The sequence below is a fragment of the Furipterus horrens genome, unplaced genomic scaffold, assembly GCF_987537825.1.
Source record: "Furipterus horrens unplaced genomic scaffold, mFurHor1.1.pri manual_scaffold_3, whole genome shotgun sequence".
NCBI classification, from domain to species: Eukaryota; Metazoa; Chordata; class Mammalia; order Chiroptera; family Furipteridae; genus Furipterus; species Furipterus horrens.
Genome location: NW_028327173.1, coordinates 190,134,453 through 190,153,676, shown reverse-complemented (window position 1 = coordinate 190,153,676; position 19,224 = coordinate 190,134,453). Strand labels below are relative to the sequence as shown.

The window sequence follows — 19,224 nt, the reverse complement described above, 5'->3', positions numbered from 1 at the left end:
GAAATGCCGTGGGGATGAGGGGGATGTGTGTCTGGCCTTGGGGTGGAGGGACAGCTGCAGAGAGGCCAACAGTATGGACAGGCCCTCTCATCAGCATGTGGGAAAGAGCCCCCAGCACAGTTGCTGTCTCTGGCTTATTCCAGTGGAAACGCACCTCAGCGTATACTTGGCACAAAGGTGTGTGTGCCTATTGCTTCATTTGGGTCTCATGCTGGCTCCTCCTTTACTTCCCTTTAAACCTTTTCTTAGACCCTTCTTGTGACCAACCTTGATGACTATATATAGCCCCAGGCCCCTCTAGGCTTGGCTCCCCAAGGACAGCCTGGATGAAGTTCAGTCAAGGTCTGCCGCTTCCCAGGGGTTCGCTTAACAGCTAGATTGGGTTGCTCCAAGGCAGGACACATGCAAACCAGTAATTTGTGAGAAGCTCTAGGGGGAGGGTGACTTGTACAGCAAGTCAGGGTCCCAGGCAGCATATCAGGGGAATCAGGATGCTTTAGAACACAGTCCCAAGGGCCCTGGTAGAGGGTTTGGCCTCCCCAACAGTGCAGAGAGCCACAGTGTTTGTGAGAGGTGCCCTGGCTGCAGGGCACAGGCCCCAGGCTCACTACAGGTATTGTACATCATCACATGCGGTGCTGGCAGCTGTGCTGGGAGGAATGATGGGGCAGGCTGGGTGTGGGGAGGGCAGGTTCCCGAGGGTGACCATGGAGAGCATGAGAAGGAGAGTGGCTGAGGGACCCAGGCTGAGACTTCCCAAGTTTAACCTGAACTCTGGGCCCCATTGATGGGGTAGAGAAAAGGTTGTACCTGGGCTTGCAGGGTGGAGACCCACACCCAGGCCAACAGGAAGGAACAGGCTGAGGGGAGCAGAATCTGGCTGAATTCTGGGGTGCTCAGGACATTGGCGCTGGAGTGCAGGTCCTCAGTCCCCAATAGGTCATAGCAGGCAACGGACTTTGAGCCTGGGGGCAGGGTGGGATGGGGAGCAGAATCCACAGGCAGTTAGAGCTGGGAAGAAGGCTCTAGAGCGAGAGAACAGAGTGTGGTGTGGATCTGGACAGTGAGAGTCGCCAAGGGATTAAGCGAAAGCGGCTTGAGTGGGTGGTTGGGGCAGCAAAAGGCTTCTGAGGCAGGGCTGCTGGGATGAGGAGGACGCTGAAGAGGTCAAGACTAGGTAGGGGATGGCCCAGCACAGCCCAGAGCCTTGGCCAGAACGGAGTTGTGTCTGAAGTCATGGGGGGTCATGGAGGGCCTATGGGGCAGGGGGACAGTGGCAAAGGCCAGACTGGGCCCTGCCTCGGAGATACCTCCCAGCACCACAGGCCCCTGAGCAGAGCAGAGTCCTGGGGCTGCAGTGGCAGCACACCCTTGACCTAAGCCACGTCCTCAAGCTGCGGCGGACTCAGCTTTTCCACGGGCCTGTCTTCCTCCATGGCCTCCTCCTCGGGCTCCTGGGCATTCTGGGCCAGGCTGTTGGGCCCAGTGACAGTCCCCAGCACTTTGGTGCTGTGCTCCTGAGCCCTGGCTCGGAGCGCCGCAATGCTGTTCTCCCTCAGTTCCTCCTGGGACATGGCTGCCGCCGGGGGGTCGGGGCCCCGCTCCTCCTGCTCCATCTTATCCAGCTTGGGCGGTGCCTGACGCTCCACCTCGGGCTTCCTCCCCGACTCAGCTGCTGCCTCCAGCGACTTTTTGTGCATTCCTAAAAAGAATTGTTGGTATTCGGGTTTAGAAAAGCGCCTGGGAAAGCCATCTTGAACTGAAAACAGCAAAGATAGAGAGAGGCCAGAATTAAGGACAAGCAGAAAGCCTTACTTCACACACCGCAGTCACGCGAGTCCCAGGGCCAGGGCCGGGGCAGTGGGAGGGCTACAGACCAGCCACGAGGCACCAGGCCTGCAGAGGGCTTCTCCAAGCCAAGCCCCTGGGCCCCTGGCCCCCTGGTAGCCTGTCTTCTCCCTTCCTGAGCAAAACATTTGCTCCCCCGTCCCTTCCTCTTGCTATTCCAAATCTTAGAACCCCAAGAGGGGCTAGTGCTGCTATTAGACATAGGCCCAGATGGAGGGTGGAGAGATTTAGGGGGAATAAGTCCTCTGGGTAAAGCCAGAATGGTGACCAAAGGGACCTAGGGGTCCCCTGACCCCCGAAAGGGACAATTTAGTCAGAGGCCCACCTCCCACGAGGGAAGAAAAGGTACAGACCCTGGGACAACAGTCACACCCTCTTCACAGGACAGAAGAGTCCACAGTCAGGGACCTGTCCAGGATGAAAGTCCTAGGCACCCGTAGGTAGGTACAAGGGATAGACACCAAGCCCCAGGCCCCGCCTGCCCTCAGAGCTGCCCAAGGAAGAGGGGGAGTCCTGTTTTGGAGGGCCTCCCTTCTGCTAGGCTGCTGTGGGCAGGTCTCTTTGCTTCAGGGTTCCGTCCCCTCCTCAGGGGAGCCCACTCTCCCTGCCGCAGGGCAGGGCTCCAAGGAGGGTGCGGGCTCTTACCCAGCAGCCACGGGGCACAGGAGTCCATGATGCCATCCTTAGCAGACTTGAGGATGGACTCGGGCAGGGGGATGGAGTGCCGCACCATGGCCCCATAAAGCCCGTACTCCGCCATGACGCTGCTCCGGCCCCAACACTTCTCTCGCTTCCTCCACTTGGCTCTGCGGTTCTGGAACCAGACCTGCAGGTGTAGATGAACAGGTCAGGGGTGAGCTCTGAGAGGCGCTGTGTCCTGGCCTCTACCCCCAGGTCTACCTGGAGCTAGTGGCCTCATACCCTTGTGACCACTGGTTTCCCCAGGTGGGTGTCCTTACTCAAGTTCACATACCCCATGGTCCCCAGGGGGTTCCTCCAGGCTCAGGGGTATCCACCAGAATGAGGACCCAAGTTCTGTGAGAGTATGATGGGTGAAATGGGTCTCTCTCTCTCTCTCTCTCTCTTTTTTGGATGGGATAGGGATGCTTCTAGGAGAGTCTTGCAGGTGAGCAGTGGTCCTTGGTTTGCAGCTGAGAAGCCTGACCCTGGTAGCTCTCTTGTAAGTGCTCACACCTTCAGGATATAAGCAGAATCTTCTCTGACTTGCAGAAGGACACATTCCTTTCCAGGGGCTGGACTCCCAGTGTTCAGGGCTCCCTCTCCACCATGAAGGCTTGCAGGTGAGGGTGGACTCACAGCAAAGGGCCTTTCATCCAGGTGTCATGAAGCTTGAGAATTGCCCCAGCTCTAAAGCAGAGTTGGGGATGCTCCCAGGAGGCCCAAGTCAGCTCCCTCCTGTGCCCTGTCCTGCCCTGAGCTCTGCCATGCCCCAGTGTCCTCCATCCATCTGCTCTCCACAGTTATGGTTCTAACTCTGAATGATAGTTGGCGGAGGTGGGCAGCCATCCCTCAGTCAGAGAAGAAAGATGAAATTCTCAGTGGCGTGAGAAGCCAGTGGAGTAAGGACCTAGGAAAGTATGGTGCGGGGCACTCTAGGGAAGATTACTCTGGCCCCCCAAACTGACAGGTGCAGGGTCTAAATGGGGGGTTGACCTGGGGGTGTCCGGAGCTCCCCAGCCCTGCGTGGGGGAGCTTCCAGGGACCCTTCTGTGCTTGGGGGAGGGGAGATTTCTTGGTCTCCCAAAGCAGCTTTCCTGAGACTTCCAGCAGCTGATAGAAGCCAGAGCCAGCACCAGGGACAGCAGCATTGTCCCTCAAGCAGGCGAGAAGCCCACAGGAAACTGGTGGGTGCTGGAAGGACCCCAGGCCCCGCTGAACCCCCTATTTACAGTCCCTCAGGCCCTGTCCCCCAGGGCGGCCAGACGCCCAAGGAGCCCTGGGAAGTAGGGAGAAGAGGAGAGGGCAGAGGTGCTCTGGAAAAATCTATTAGTTTCCTCTGCGATTTCCATTCCCTCGCCTCGCTGTACCCTCTCCCTTCCCTCCCGGCCCCTCCCCCGTCCTCGGAAGCGGAGGTTTGAGCTTTTGATGAAAAATTGCTCCAGCTCTATTCAGGAGGCGGCAAAAGAAGAGTCACCCCCAGGGGCAGCCCTAGGCTGATTGAAAAATAAGTTAATTTCAGTTTGAATCGATGGGCCTCAGGCACTGAAATATCACGGGAAATTAAAGCGGCTGCTCTCCCGGGAGCCGTGGCATTGACCCGCACTAATTAATGCTGGGGAGGCAGCGCGAGCCTCGCCGCGAGCCGCTCCCCCTCCCCGGGGGACCCCAAACACTTCTCATTTAACTAATTAGACGGGGAAAATTGGGTGTTAATTTGTTTAGGATTTTTCCCCCTCTTCCCCCGGCAGCTTCCTCCCCGGCTCCGCCCCGCGCGGGGGCGCGGGAAATGAATGCGGGGCTCGCCGGCAGATGGCTGCCCCGGTCACTCTGCAATCTTCTCAGACTTGATTGCTTGATTAGGTCGTTAGCACATTAAAAAAAAAAATTGCTTGCCGTCTGGCGCTGGCGTGATGAGTGGGACGCGCGGCAGCGCCTGGGTAATTTATCTTTTTATACGGCAAAGAATTTGATTTCAATCTGCAGATATATGGGGCGCCTTTGACACCTGTTTAACATCGCGTCGCTGACAGCTTAACCCTTTGGTGCCTCCGCCGCCGGGAGGCCCCCCGACTGGGGCCCGCGAGACTCTTGAGTCGGCGCGTCCCCGCCTCCGCCGCCAGGTGGCGGAGTGAGCACCCCTACATCCCGCGGCAGCCCTGAGTCTGCGGCCGAGCACCACGGCCGACCGCATCCGGTAGGGGGCGCCCCAGCCGCCTTGCCTCACATCCCCACCGCTCCCAAACAGCCCAGTGGTCACAGACACTGTAGAAAGACAGCAGCGGCCACGCGCAGCTTTAAGTTAACCCATATGCGTGTAACCATGTTTTGGCATTTCTTCATTAGTAAATAACCGGAAACTCTGAAAACGGAAAAGACGCGGCCTCAGAGTCCCCAGTCCTCTCCGTCCCAACTGTGGCCAGCGCCATTAGAAAACAATCGCTGGTCCCACCGCAGGGTGGGACACACTTTTGATACCACTGGCTCCTGGGGGAGCTGGAAAGCCAATGTGCAAAGTCTCCCCTGGTCCTGACCCAGACGGTCCTGACCCAGACAGTCCTGAGTGACCCCTGCCAAGGAAAGAGTTTGTATAATTTTAGGGCCACTAAATGGCTGCACTCTGTGCCCTGAAACCCAGAGATTGGTGAGCAATGAGCCGCGCTGATTCAGCCATGGTCTTGGCCTGGATCGATGCTGTATTTGTTCCCAGCATGGCCTGCAGGCCCTCTGCCTGACTATCTGCCCTACCCAAGGCCTGCCTGAGACCTCTGTCCCCTCCATCCCATCCCCCTTCCCATTAGCACTTGTCACCCTCTCTTGAGTACCCACTTGTCTCCGGCTGGCTTCTCCCACGGAGGAAAAATCTAAAAGGACTAATCCACATACATGTATAAGCGATTTCTGGTTTCATCCACCTCTCAGAGAAGACAGCAAAGAATGAACCCCTGGGTGATGGAATTCAGGCACCTTGTCTGACCACAGAAGGTTGGGACGTCTCTCTTTATGAATAGAAGTGAACAGTCTGCTTCCTAGTCAGGGAATGACCTTCCCGCTTGAACACAGTGCAGTATAAAACAAGGCCACACCCCTTAAGTGGAACCTGTGGGGCCAGACTGCAGAGTGTTTTGGATTTTAGGAAGAATAGGTGACACATATACCACATATTACATAACACCCTGCACCAGCAGCACACCATAACCAAACCCATTATTTCATCTCTGCAGCAAAACCTATACATATTCACACTAAGAGGGATAAATAAGGTCCTGTCTGGTTTTTGCCACTAATGAGTTTTGATTCCCAACTCATTCCCAGCACAGTTTAGATTTACGGATTCTGGAGAAGGGACTGTGGAGTATACAAAAGCAGAGACCCCCACATCCACCCCCCTACGTGGGGATGCCTGGGAAAGGGTGTTGTCCTGGCTTCTCCAGGATTTCATGAGCATCAGTGCTTGAGATGGGCAGGCTCTCAAATGTTAACAGCATCACTACTGGAACACTAAAGAAGGAGGTGCAGACTTGGGATTCAGATCATATCTGGCGCTCTAAAAAGAACAATTTCCTTGGTCTCCTAATTTGGGGAAATGAATAACTGGCCTGAAGATCAGACTTCGCCTACACATTCCCAGGGGAGTTGGTGCCAGCTGGTCGCTCAAACCAGGAGTCATAGGACCCTTGGTTATGGGCTCCTGGAAGGCCTGGCTCTCTGCTAAGACCAGATGCTGCTCCAATTTATGGAGTAAACCTGTACAGCCAAAACAATTTCTTTTTAGGACAGTTGGCAGGGAAGCTGTGACAATGGTGCCTTGGAGGGAAGTGGACAAGGGATTAGAATTAACCTTAACCACTCTTCATATTTGCCTTTCTCTTCCCTTCTTGGAAGCAACTGGCATGTGTTAACAGAACTTAAAAGTTTGCAAGAATCATTGAAATCAGCCAGTCCTGGGCTGGAATTCCCAGCTCTTGACAAAAACTGCTGTGTGATCTTGGGCAAGTTACTCAGTCTCAGTCTCTTCAGGTATAAAATAAGAATACTTGCTTTTTAGGGTTATTTTGAGGATTGATGAAATAAGTGAAAGTACCTAAAAGCAGTACTTGTCACACAGAAGGTGCTCAATAATTGCTACTTATTATTTCAGTGCAGGTGCAGAAAATCAGTGGGAGACTGCCCAGGGAACAGGTTCATCACTGGCACTACCTGCCCCTCTGTCCTCCTCCACATGCCCTTTTGTAAGGCTGGATGACACATAATAAGAACAGGGGGTTGGGGACAGAACTAGCCTTCAGACTGTAAGATTTTAATACGGATAGCCTCTAGTTTCCCCTCTAGGCATCTGGAGGGTCAAACAAATGCCCCTGCAACTCTCCCTACATTTCTAATATATTCCAAACCCTTGAGGCACAGATATAAGAGAACACCATGTGGAGACCCCAGCTCTTGCTGCAAGGTGGCTGTGGTCAGGAGCAAGAAAACCAAGGCTGGAGATCCCTGCTCTGTCTCCAACTGCTTTTGTGACCTTTCTGACTTCCAGTACCTCAATTGCCTGTGCTATCACTTCCTCACAGGTTTATTGTAAAAATTAAACAAAAGAGTTCATGGGAAATGCCTGGCACACAGTAAGAACTAGAAAACTTTGGCTGGATGCTGTGTGAGTTCTATAGGTAAATGTGCAATAATTGACGCTTTGCTTTCCAGCAAATGGTCAGTGAAAACTTTTCACATAAAGCCAGGTAATCCCATCTCTCACCATGGAGTTCCCTTCGAAGAATTTGGGCCCTTTTTCCTACGTGGTCTCTTGGTTCTGAGAGGCCCAAAATATTCTCTCTGTCCCTCGCCCACTCACCTCCTTGACTGCCCACTTTCTAAAAGAGACTGCTCTTCTCCATGGCAGAACCTGTGTCAGGGCGCCAGCAAGGAGCAGGGGCCTTACACTTCAGGGCTCTGAGGTCCTGAGAAGGGACCTAAAAGTGACAACCAAGAATCACCAGGTTTGGAGTCCCAGGCAGACAAGTTGAGAAGATGCTTCTGCTCTGGAAAGAGCCTGGGTTTCCTGGTGCATTTCCCCTCAAAGACGATGCCCCACCAGCTCTGAGGAATCCCAGGTAGGAGGCCTCTGGCTGTCCACAGCTGCTCTGGCCGGTGCCTCCATGGCTGGCACAAAGGGTCCTGAGAACTTGTGCCTCCAAGGATGGACTGGACCTGGGAAAGGGCTTCTTGCAGAATGGGAGCTCTTCCGCTGCAAGGCACACCTCAGGCAATGCAGGCGCCTCTCCCAGTTCTTCCTCTCATATGTGGGTAGCCAGCATGAGCAGGTGTGACTGTGCCGTTGTCATCACACAGCTCCTGTCTGGCACAGTTCCCATCCCTGTATCCCCACAGGGAGACATGCCCAGGGCTCCTTCACACAAAGATCTTTCAGGAGACCTTCTACAGACCTTCCTGGATTGATCTCACACACACCCAGGAGACATGAAGACATCTTGCATAATAGGATGCTTTTTGCACATTTGGTCACTTGGCTACCCTAGACCCAGCCCTCTAATCTTGCCCCAGCCATCAGGTCTGGTGTTGTCAGCCAAGTGGCAGTTTCCATCACATTGACCCAGCATCTCCCCTCTCCTCTAGCTGGAAGCTGATTAATTTGGGCTCGTTGCTGGTGTGATTTAACGACTTCACATTCTATATCCACTCAGCACTTCTGACACCATATTTCAGCACACCCCTTTCAGTCCTGGCTCCAGGCTCAGAGAAGCCTGGCCTTGCTGCAGCCTCTGATTTCCACTAGGGGGAAGCTCTGCCCACTCTTCCTGGGAGCCAGCCCCAGGCAGCCTCCTTCCCTGCATACCTGACAGGTCGTCCTGTTCTTCATCCCATCTTGCCACTGAAAACACCACTTTCTTCCACTCACATTAACCCACTCAAAACACAGAAACTTCTTTCCTAAGTCTCTGACTCAGCATTGTTACACTAGCTGCACACAATCACCTGCAGAGCTTTAAAAACATAGAGGTGCCTAGGCTCCACACAAAACCAATTAAATCAGCATTGCTGTGTGTGGGAGCCCTGCATGGATATTTAAGAGCCCTGTGACTATTTTGTAACTGCCAATTTGTACAGCTTAGGGAATACAGTCAATAATACTGTAATAACTATATATGGTGTCGTGTGGGTGCAAGGCTTATGGGAGGGATCACTTCATAAGTTATATAAATGTCTAACCACTGTGCTGTACACCTGAAACTAGTATAATATTAAATGTCAACTGTAATTGAAAAATTAAAAAAAAATTTTTTAAAGCAGCTTAGTGATTCTAATAAATGTCCCAGGCTGAGACACACTGCAACCCTTTCCCATCTGGGCGCCTGTTTTCTGATTTCTGGAATATAATTTCCCAAAATTTCACTCCCTTCCATCGGGCAGGGACCACTTTAAAGAAGGTGAACTCAAACAGCACGAGTCAGAGAATCCAAACGCTGCCATCCCAGCACACCACGCTGCAAAGCCTGGGGGTGAGATGTGGGCTCGGTTCACTTTGCATGTCCACATCTCTGCCATGTAGGCATTTTTTAATAAGTACGATTTTTGTCAGAAGAGAATACAGTAAATAAGTGAACATACGTATACTCCCTGGTCTTATACTTCTAGGAACGGGTGCCCTCACAGAAGAAGGAAAGTCAGCATGGAAACCTATCTCCTCTTCCCCAGAGCTGACATCTGGCAGGGCCTTCCAGAATGCCAACTCCAGCATTTTCCATGGACTCAAAGAGGACTATGTGTCTGAGTCTGATATGGAGACTTGGAATCCCTTCTCTGTCCAACAACACACCATATCGCTTCGCCCCCACCCAGAGAGCTGTAGAGCCCAGAACTGCTTACTGTCCAAGCCCTAAGGCAAAGGAAGCAGGTCATTATAGAGGGGCTGGCCACCACCACTGCTGCTGCTGGCATTGATTATTCCAGTTCATGTAGACAGGCATTCATGTTGCCCTCATGTGCCCTCACATGATAGTAGTTGAGTACTGGGTGCGAGTCCAGCCTACTGCTTAGTTCACCTCTCAGCCACTCATTTTCCACATGCAGGAAATGCGGGTAAGAGGTAAGAAGAGCATCTAATTCACATAGCTGTTGTGAGGATTTAATGAAACAAGGCGTGGAAAGCACTTACTATCTGGGCCAAAGATAAGTACTTAATAATGCTAGTAATAATAATCTTATTAAATTAGCAATTGGGGAAATATTATTATTATTATTTTACAAATGAGTAATTAGAGGCTCAGAGCTTGGCTTGCTGGCAAGGAAACAGAGAATAGAAGCAGATGTGTTTGACTTTTCAGTCCACACTGGGTTCTCATTAGACATTAGACAGTAGACCTCAGACACATCTAGGAGTTTACTTTTTTTTTTTTTTTAAGATTTTATTTATTTAGTTTTAGGGAGAGTGGAAGGGAGAGAGGATGAGAACCAGCGATGTGTGGTTGCCTTTGATGTGCCCCCAACTGGGGACCTGGCCCACAACCCAGGCATGTGCCCTGACTGGGAATCAAACCGGTGACCCTTTGGTTCACAGGCCGGCACTCAATCCACTGAGCCACACCAGCCAAGGCTAGGAGTTTACTTTTTTTACAGATGAAGAAACAGAGATGAGAAGTGGTCTGGCTTCTGCTAAGCCTGGTGGGTGTCAGAGCCAGAGCAAAGATTCGGGTCCTTGACAATAACCTTTCCATTCCACCTTGAGAATGTCTAACTGCAGACTTGGAGCTCCTAATAATTGCCCCACCCCCATATCCCCGAACACACACACACAAAGTTATATAAATGTCTAAGCTGGAGGAGGGGAGGGGACTGGCTCTGGAGTGGTAGCTATCCATCTTTAGATGCCTGCTTCCCACCTAAACATGTTGAGAGGAAATGATTGGAAGGGTGGCTTGAGATGTGAAGCAAGTGTTCTGGAGTCTAAAGGGACTCAGGTTTGCATTCTGGCCTCTGCGCCTATCTGTAAAATGGGAATAGTAATACCGCCTAGCTTGTTGGGTGTTTCGATTGTTTGACAATATACCTGAACTATCTCTAGAAGGAAACAAAGGAAACTGGTTACCACTGGAGGGTCTGCTGGTGGGCAATGGGGAGGAAGACTCGTGTTTCACCCCATTGAAGAAGTAACTTTTTAAATGAGTTTTTTGTTTTCTTTTAGAATAATACCTGGGGCTCAATATTATTGCTTATTTTTATAAAGAAGGTTTGACACAGCCCCCCCCACCTGACCTCAAACCATCTCTTTCCCCCCAGCTTCAGGTCAAAGCACAGGCTTTAAACTCAAGAGGGAGGTGGTGACCATGTGGCTTTTAGAAGCACACCTAGGTCCCTTTGTCCCTCACTTATTACTGTGTGGCTTTAGATATGCCTCAGTTTCCTCAATAAAAGGAGGCTAATGGTCTCTACTGTACCAGGTATCACCAGGATTTAATGAGATCAGAGCTGAAACCGAGTGAGCACTGCAAATGTGCCAGGCACAGCCTGGAACACAGCACACATGTGGCTCATCGCATCTGCAGGAGCCACTAACATCGTGTTTTACAGATGAGGAGTCGGAGAATCTGGGGGGTAAAGTAACTTGTTCACAGTCACTCAGCTGGTAAGTGGTGAAGCCAGGATGCACACCCAGGCAGTCTGGTTCCAGAATGGGTTCCCTGCCTCTCCTGTGCATATCACATATTGGGAACAGCTGGCACATGGAACCTGCTTTGTAAATTACAGCTATGATTGCGGTGATACACACTAAGAACTTTTCCAGGCCACCTGGTAAAACATCTAGGGACAGGACTATTAAACAGCTCACAAACACCTTCTGGGGACAGTATTTAGCCAAAGAGCCATGCGGTGCTGAAACACTTGGAGAGATTCTTGCTCAGTTCCCCCATATACACACAATCCATAGCCAAAACTCACAGTCCTGGGGCAATCAACTTACTCCTCAGCCCAGCTCCTCCTTGCTGGTCCCAGCGGCTTCAGACACCAGCCCACAAACACCCCTCAGGAAACATAAAGGAACCCAGCATCCACTTGCTGAGCCATTTATATCAATACAGTTACAAATACTCCCGTTCACCATCACCACAGCCAGACAGGACAAAAAGTTCAGAATCAACGCCCAGCCTTACCCCACTGGAACCCAGCTGGGTGGGGGGTGATGGATCCAGGCCACCATGCATGATGCATAAACAGATAATCTGATTATGAATAATTGAGCTTATCATTACTGTCAGTGTCTAAAGCCATTGACTGAAATTCCAAATAGATTCCAAGGGAGAGAAAGGCTCCTCTGGAAAAGCAGCTCACACCTCATTTCCATTCTCTGGTTGTCCGGTGAGAGAGCACAGAGCCACCCACACACCTTATGTGGTTCCTTCTCTAGCCCCACCCCCTACCCCTAATGCACAGCACACCTGGAGACACAAAGGAGCATAACTGGGAGGAGTTCTGAGCAGAGGGGTTTCAGGAAGTCAGGACCCCATTTCCCAGCCTCAGCTGTGAGCTACTCTGGCCCTCTCAGGTGATGGGAGCAGCTTTCTCGAAGGTTACAATCCTGCTCAGGCAAATCCGAATCTTTCGGAAATGTTCCTCCCACACTGCTCACCCTTCCTCCTCATGGAGACCCCATCTAGAAATCATCAGACTTCATCTTCTCCCAGAGAAAGGATTAAGCAGCCCCACTCCTGCCAAGCTGACAGCGGAGGGGGTGGTGCGGATTCTGGACTTGGGAAGGTCCTGTTGCTAATGACAGGAGGCCCTGTGCCCAGCACAGCTGAGGACAGCTCAGTCCCGATCAGTGGCTGGCAATGAGAAAACTCTCCAGGAGATGAGGAGGGTGTAATGATCCACACCTGCAGGCACATGTCCCCACCACGTCCTGGGCAAGAGCTGGGAGAAGTAAAGGAGCAGGAGCTAGGGGCAGGGCCAGCTGTCTGGTTGTGAGAGGAGGAAGGAGCCTCAGGTGGATGGAGGTGGGGGGAGCAGGGAGGGAGGCAACCACTTCCTCTGGGGAGGGGAGCAGAGGGAAGGGGAACAGACTGGGGTCAGGGCTAGAAGTCACTCTTCCCCACTCCCAGGTACCCAGAGAGGCCTGGGGCCACCCCTGGCCTTAGATCAGATAGCTGTACCGAGGGGACATCTGCCACAACAGAGACCATGCTCAGAACCCAGGACCTACCCGAACTCCTTCTCCCACCACAGGGCCCTCAGAGTCTGTATGAGCTACTTACTCCTCAGGAAGCCTACAGAGCAGGCCAGGCCACATCTGCTAATCCCTTGTCCCCCAGCAGTGCCCACCTCACATGCTAGGTGTTCAGCAAACACCAAACTATTCTTCATGAGAACATAATCACAGGCAAGCAGGTGGTTAGAAGGGGTTGGAGCCTGGGCCATCCATGTCCCTGAGAGCAGGGGACATGGAAGACAGAGGGACTCAGGGCATTGTTACCTGTATCCTGTCTTCTGGCAGCTCCGTTTTCATGGCCAGCATCTCACGGGCATAGACGTCTGGGTAGTGGGCCTCATTGAATGCCTTCTCCAGCTCCTCTAGCTGGTAGGACGTAAAGATTGTCCTGAGGGGAGCAAAACCGGACACTCAGGACCCTGGGAACGGGCAAGCCTGTCCCAGAGAGGACAGCATGGCCCTTCCCTCTGCCTTTTGGACAGACCCCTGACCAGGCACTCCGCACAGTCAGACACAAACTCCCTCACACACTCACATGCACACACTCTCACATGCACGCATGTTCACACACACACACATGGCTTAACCTTCTGGACTGTTCCACATTCAAGGCGGAGGGCTCACACCGCCCTTCTGATGGCAGGGGGAGTGTTTCAGCCCTGGGAGGCATGTCACTATAGGAATCTTCCTGAAAGTGCTTTGGGGGAAAGGGCATTAATATGGAAATTTTAGGAAACTGCAGAAAGCCCCTCTTCCTCCTCCCACGCACAGGATGAGGGCATACCAGGTAAGCAAACGGCTCAGAGAGTTGATCTTTCAAATCGCATCAAAGTTCCGGACTCACCAAGATCAAGTGCAGCTGCAATCCCAGTGTTTGTGGAACTGCGAGCTGAGCCTCCCACCCCTCCAGTCCACCCCAGCACTCCACCCTCCTCACCTGCCCAGACTCACCAGCTCCTCACAGCTGCCCTCAGAGTCATAGGGGTGGAATTTTGAGGAGGGACAGCACCCTGTCCCTTCTCCTGCTCAGAGGCAAGGGCCACATTCCAACCATCCCCCACACAAGCTCAGTGGCACACCCATGGGGAGGCATTCAGGGCAGTCCCATCCAGGTGGCCCTGAGAGAACCCACCTACACAGTCCCCAACCCCACAGAGCAGTTCACAATGACTCACTTTGGGTCAAACTGCTTTAAGAAGCTGGTGAGAGCTACATCCTCTCACTCTAGGAGAACGTGTAAATAAATATTCTCCAATTCATAAAATTTTGCCTCAAATATTAGGGGGTTCATGGACCTCCTTTCTGGAATAAAACACTGCACACCCACTTACAGACAGATTCTTCTCTTTTCAGATCTTAAATTTCACCAAGTTCTAGGTGACCATTACCTTGCACCCTCATCAACAAGCCAGCAGGCAACAGAGTCCAGATTCCTCAAACTCACTTACAAATATGGTACCTCCCTTGCTTGAACCTCTGGGCTTTGGACCCTGGGACCAGCACAGGGGTCTAGAGTCACTCACTGCTACCCTCACCCTCACCCAACACACGAAAATGTACAGGAGTTAAGCCGTGACGTTCCTTGTGCTGCTGCTACCTTTAATATCTTGGGGGATGATGCAGGAGATTGTGAGGAAGAAGGATTCTGCTCTTTATAGAAAATGACTGGTTTGATTCTAAATTGTTTCTCCTCTTCTCTTGGGGGCCAGGGAGGAAATGCTTATGGAAACACAAAGTTATTTCTTCAGAATTTTGAAGATCTGTGTTTTCTATTTTTCTTCTGCCCCTTACCGAAGGGCCCCTACACAGATTGTCAAAATAAACAATCGAAACATGCAAGTTCTTTTCAAAGCTAGGGAAACTGAGGCAGATAGGTGTTGCGGCCAGAGCCAAAGAGAAGAGTTGAGGGTAGATCATTTAATATCATTCAAGTGCCAGTCTCTGTTTAGGAGAGCTCACACTCAAAAACAAACAAACAAAGAAACAAACAACAACAACAACAGCCTCAAATCCCTCCAAACTTCCCCTCATTCCTGTCTCGGATCACATCCAAGTGTTGATGGTGCTGACATGCTTCCCAGGGAACCTCCCTGCGCTCCCACAAACGTGACCCAAAAAACCTGCTCCTGACTTTCTGCAGAAACCCAGACCCTCCAAGTTCCCACCGTGTCCTGTCTGAGCTGTCCCAGTAAATCCAAGATTCCTCCCAAGGCTGCTGGCCCAACCTCTCTCCCCTCTCTGATGCCTCGTGTGTTTTTGGAAAGTAAAACAATGCCCATCCCTCATCACCAGATTCCAAGGTCTCTTCTCTGAAATCCCCAAATGAGGAAAACGCATTTTTAAAAAACTAATTAAAAACTGCACTGGCGACTGGTAGCCGTTCTCCTCTCTCCAAAAATCTGCTCCTTTCATGCACCGGAAATAACCAGAAACCTAGGGTCGGGGGCAAGCTGTTGCCCTGTCTCGCTGGGAACCCTGCAAAGCTCCCAAAGGTTTCCCTGGTGGAGAAGGTGGCAGGTGAGGACAGAGGGTCAGGGACCTTACGCATGGACTTTGGGCTATGCGTCAGCCAGCTCCAAATGCCACACAGGGAGATGTCCTGGTGCAGAAGCACTGTTGGGGCACCCAGGGTGTGGGCAATGCTTTTCTCAGGGCTCTTCTTGCTATGGGAACCCCGCCCCCACTCCTGGAATTAGCACAGGTCAGCCTGACTTCCACCTGTCCTCCCACCGCGGTCTGGTCCCTGTCCCCAGACTCAGAAGCTGGTGGGATTACGCACCCTAGGGCCAGCATGAGATGGGTGCATAAGAGGTGTTTTAATGACTATTCGTTGGGTAAATGAATGTAAAAAATGAGCCAGGATCGGGATTAAAAATTTTTTCCGTTTGAAATAAAACAAACTAAACAAAAACAAACAGCTGCCTGAAGGGAACGAACCGAGGTCACTGAGAAACCAAATCAAAGTTCATCCTCATTCAAGAGGGAAGCTGTTGGGGTCTGAGAAGGAGAGCCCTTTCAAAAGGTGGGGGTCAATAGTGGGATTTCCAAGAGCTAAGGAAGAGGGAAACGCAGAAAAGCTCCGAGAGAAGGGGTGCAAAGAGGCTGAGAGCAAACTGGGACGAAGGGGATGAGGAGGAGCAGGCAGAAAGGGGAGAGCCCCGGGTGGGGGAGGGGGAATGTCTCGAGAGCCAGCGGGACCCTGCAGGCGCCCCAATAGGCCCAGACAGAGAGAAGTTTGGGCTAACAGACCCCGGGTGTACGCAGGGACAGCGCCTGGAAGCAGCACTCGCAGAAAGTCAGGCAGATTTTTGGTTCTTGCTTCTTTACTCCCTATATAAGCGTCTGGTAAATTTACACGAGGAAACAGTAGCACACGGGTGCTGATGCCCAAGGCATGCGGGTCTGGGGAGAGGGGATTCCTTTTCACGATATACCTTTCTACACGGACTGAGTTTGGGGAGAGGGGATTCCTTTTCACGATATACCTTTCTACACGGACTGAGTTTTAACTTTGTGCAAGTAATGCCTATTGAAAGACATATTTTAAAAACACTCTCTGTTTAGTCTGTACCCCAGTGCAGCCCACTCCACTCCAGCTAGGGCTGGTGGGGTCGTCCAGTCCATACGTTCCCCTGTCCCTCCCCATTTTACAGACAAGGAAACTGAGGCTCACAGAAGAAAAGCTACCTTTTCGGGAGCACAAAAGGGAAGAAGCCTAACGGATAATTTTCCATCAATGCAGAAGTCACGCCAGAGATTCTGGGAACCGTGGGAGCAGAAAGGTAGGGGGCTGTCAGCACAGGGACTGCGGGAGAGGTAGGGGGCCCAGGCAGAAGGCAGAGGAACCGCCTTGGGCGGGAGGTGTGCGTGACCCTTCGGTTGTGGCGATGCCGGGGTAGCACCTGGGGTCTGCCAATCCCCCTCTGGCTCTGGTTTCCGATTGGGGCGATTGGGGCCTTCCCTTTCGGTGCCGCTTCCCCGGCAGCCTCTCATCCTCGCCAGGCTCAGCGGGACGCCAGGGCCCGGGCGCATGTCCCCAGATAGCGCCCACTCTCCCCGCCGGGCTCAGCCTTGGGCCTCAGATCTGGGGGTGGCGAAAATAGGGTCCGAGAGACCCGACCCCCAAACAGGGGTTGGCAGGAGTGGGTGAGTAGGAGAGGTAACGGAAGAGCCACAAGAGCCTTACCTGTGTCGCCGCTTCTTCCGTTTCTTGGTCTGGTTTAAAGCTGATTTGGACATTTTTCGGTCACTGGAGGAAACATCTTCAGAATCTGAAAAGCGGGCGGAGGCGCATGCGGCAGAATGGGGGCGCGCTGGGCAGCGCTCGGGAACGTCCGGCGTCCCAAACCCGCCAGGGCCCCACCCGGGCCGCCCGCGGGAGCGGCGGGGACCTGCTCTGTCTCCCTGGGAAGCCCTCCTCGAGGTTGACCCCATCTCTAAGCCCAGGCTGGCCCTATCCGCGCCGGCGCCCTCTCCGGAGGTTTTGAGCAGATTTCGTTGTAAGAGAGGCAAAGGCCCCAGCGCTGGAGGGGCAGGGATAGCGGGTGAGCAAGGCAGACCCCCCCCCCCCCCAGTGGAGCTCGGGGCTCCACTCCCTGACCGGCACTGGCAGCCCCATCGCACCAGGCCTGAAAACTGGCCCCGAGGAGCGGAGATGGGGCGCAGGGAGCTGGGTGCCGGGAAGGGCTGGAGTCTCCCTTGGCCCAAACCCTTTTTCAGTGCCCGCACAATGAGCCTCCGCTCGAGACTGCAGACACTGCGAAGCGACTCTTTTCGTTGCCTCTCCAAATAAAAATAAATACAACGGTAACGAAAAATCGGGGGAATTGCCGAAAGCTAACAAGAGCCGGAGACCCGAGCGGCGGGGATGCAAGGCCGGGAAATCGGTCCGGGGAGGGTGCGGCAGGGTCATCCAGGGGCCCGCGAACCCGCGGGGCGGCGGGATCCGATATACTGTGGCGCTTAGATGGAATCAGATCGCGGCCGCCGCGGTGTCCGGGTTGTCCGAGTTCGTGGGGCGAAAAAGAAACCCTAACTGACCAACGGGGGTAGTTTGGCACGGAGAAAAGGAGAAAGGAAAAGACAACTTTGGGCACCTGGGCTGGGGCCGAAGCTGGCAGTCGATTCCTGGCCGCCAGCGCACGGAACGGAATCGGGTACCAGAAGAACGGGTCGTCGGGGATGCTGGGGCCGCAGTGGAGCAGCGAAACTAGGGGTCCCCAGCTCGCCTCACGGGCTCTGACTCCCCAAGCCTGGTTTCCAGTGGGGCCCCAACGGGACGCCGCATCAGAGCCGGGACCCACGTCAGGACGAGAGAGAACCGCGGCGGTCCGAAACGCCGGGTGTGAAACCCGGCGGCGCCGGGGCCATCCTCCCGACCCTCGCCCCGGGCACGCGGGCCCCAGGCCCGGGTGCGGCCCTTTAGCTTGGCACGAACTTTTGCACCCAGAGAAGGCCTTGCGATGCAAGCGAGAGCGGACGGCGTGGGGTCCCGGCTCTCGCCGCGAGTCAGGTAGCCACGCAGCCTTGCCCTCACCTACCCGAGCTGGCTGTCTGGCTAGTGTCCAGCGGCCCCGACGCTCTGCCCAGCGGCTGCAAATGGACGCTCTGCGGGTCGGACAGCACTTCCAGGAAGGTGGGCTGCGCGTAGAAGCCGGGGAGCCCCCCGGGTCCCAGCAGCCCCATGCTGCCCACCCCAGCAGGGCTGAGCACGGAGCGTGCTGCCAGCAAGTGCCCAGAAGCCAGGCCGTCGAGGGCAGCTCGCGGGTGGGAGCTGGGGGGCTCCTTGTTCAAGCCCAGGATCTCCTGAATGCCGAACCCGGTGCACCTGGCCGGGGCGCTCCCCGAGGTACTCTTGGCCACTGTCTCGGATTTGGGCTTGCTCAGCGTTTCTCCCGCTTTTCCCGTCATCTCCCGGCTCTTTGGAGGGACCGAGGCCACAGGTCTTTAGCTCCCCCCCACCCCCCCACCGGGCTCCCCGCTTCGTGAAGTTGGTCCCAGGTGCCCCCTCCGGTGTCTAATGCTCTGGAGCCCCAAGGAGATTCCTCTTTTATCCAACCAGGCGGCAGCCCAAGTGGGGTCAGAGCTGAGCAGCCAATCACCGGGGCCAGGAGCGATTAGGAATTCCAAAAAGCTGGTAGCTCCGCGGCAGGCAGCAAGCACCAGGGGCCAGGGCGCTGGGGGCAGGACGCCCAGGAGCAGGGACCCCAGGGGCTGAGCTAAAACAACAAAGTTCAGGGCTGTTTCAGGACGCAGGGTGGCTCCTGATTCTGGCCAGAGCCTGGCTGAGACATGTCCCTGGAGTGGGATGGGAGGATGGGCTGAGGGTAGACGCTAGTCCTCCACCTTTGCTCAACTCCTTGGCAGGCTGGCAGGGTCAGAGAAGCCCAAACCTGGGACCCCTGAGTGAAAAGCTGAACAAGGGAGGGCAAGTGCCCTGGGCACAGTGTGTGTGGACAGTGGTGAGAAAAGAAGGGGCCAGG

The 19,224-nt window shown here is 53.8% G+C and overlaps 1 protein-coding gene across 2 annotated transcripts; it reads right to left on the bottom strand.

Moving 5' to 3' along the window:
• Window positions 1-1,304: 1,304 nt before the first annotated feature.
• Window positions 1,305-18,652, bottom strand: VSX2 (visual system homeobox 2). Of its 2 annotated transcripts, none has more exons than XM_090272089.1 (5): window positions 18,283-18,652; window positions 16,929-17,013; window positions 13,007-13,130; window positions 2,494-2,674; window positions 1,305-1,759 (listed from the first exon to the last, which is right to left on the bottom strand). In XM_090272089.1, exons 1-5 carry the CDS (start codon window positions 18,650-18,652, stop codon window positions 1,377-1,379), a joined length of 1,143 nt encoding a protein of 380 aa, XP_090128215.1. In that variant the 3' UTR covers window positions 1,305-1,376. The 2 variants fall into 2 exon arrangements, with proteins under 2 accessions (XP_090128215.1, XP_090128216.1); XM_090272090.1 differs by having other exon boundaries at window positions 1,305-1,702.
• Window positions 18,653-19,224: the final 572 nt, after the last annotated feature.

What these genes read in the sequence shown, in the direction of transcription:
- VSX2 (XM_090272089.1), bottom strand. Translation starts at nt 18,652, where the DNA reads ATGACGGGAAAAGCGGGAGAAACGCTGAGCAAGCCCAAATCCGAGACA. An exon ending in TAGCCAGACAGCCAGCTCGG is followed by an intron (nt 17,014 to 18,282) that starts GTAGGTGAGGGC and finishes CCCGCTTTTCAG; the next exon opens with ATTCTGAAGATGTTTCCTCC. An exon ending in TGCCAGAAGACAGGATACAG is followed by an intron (nt 2,675 to 13,006) that starts GTAACAATGCCC and finishes CTACACCTGCAG; the next exon opens with GTCTGGTTCCAGAACCGCAG.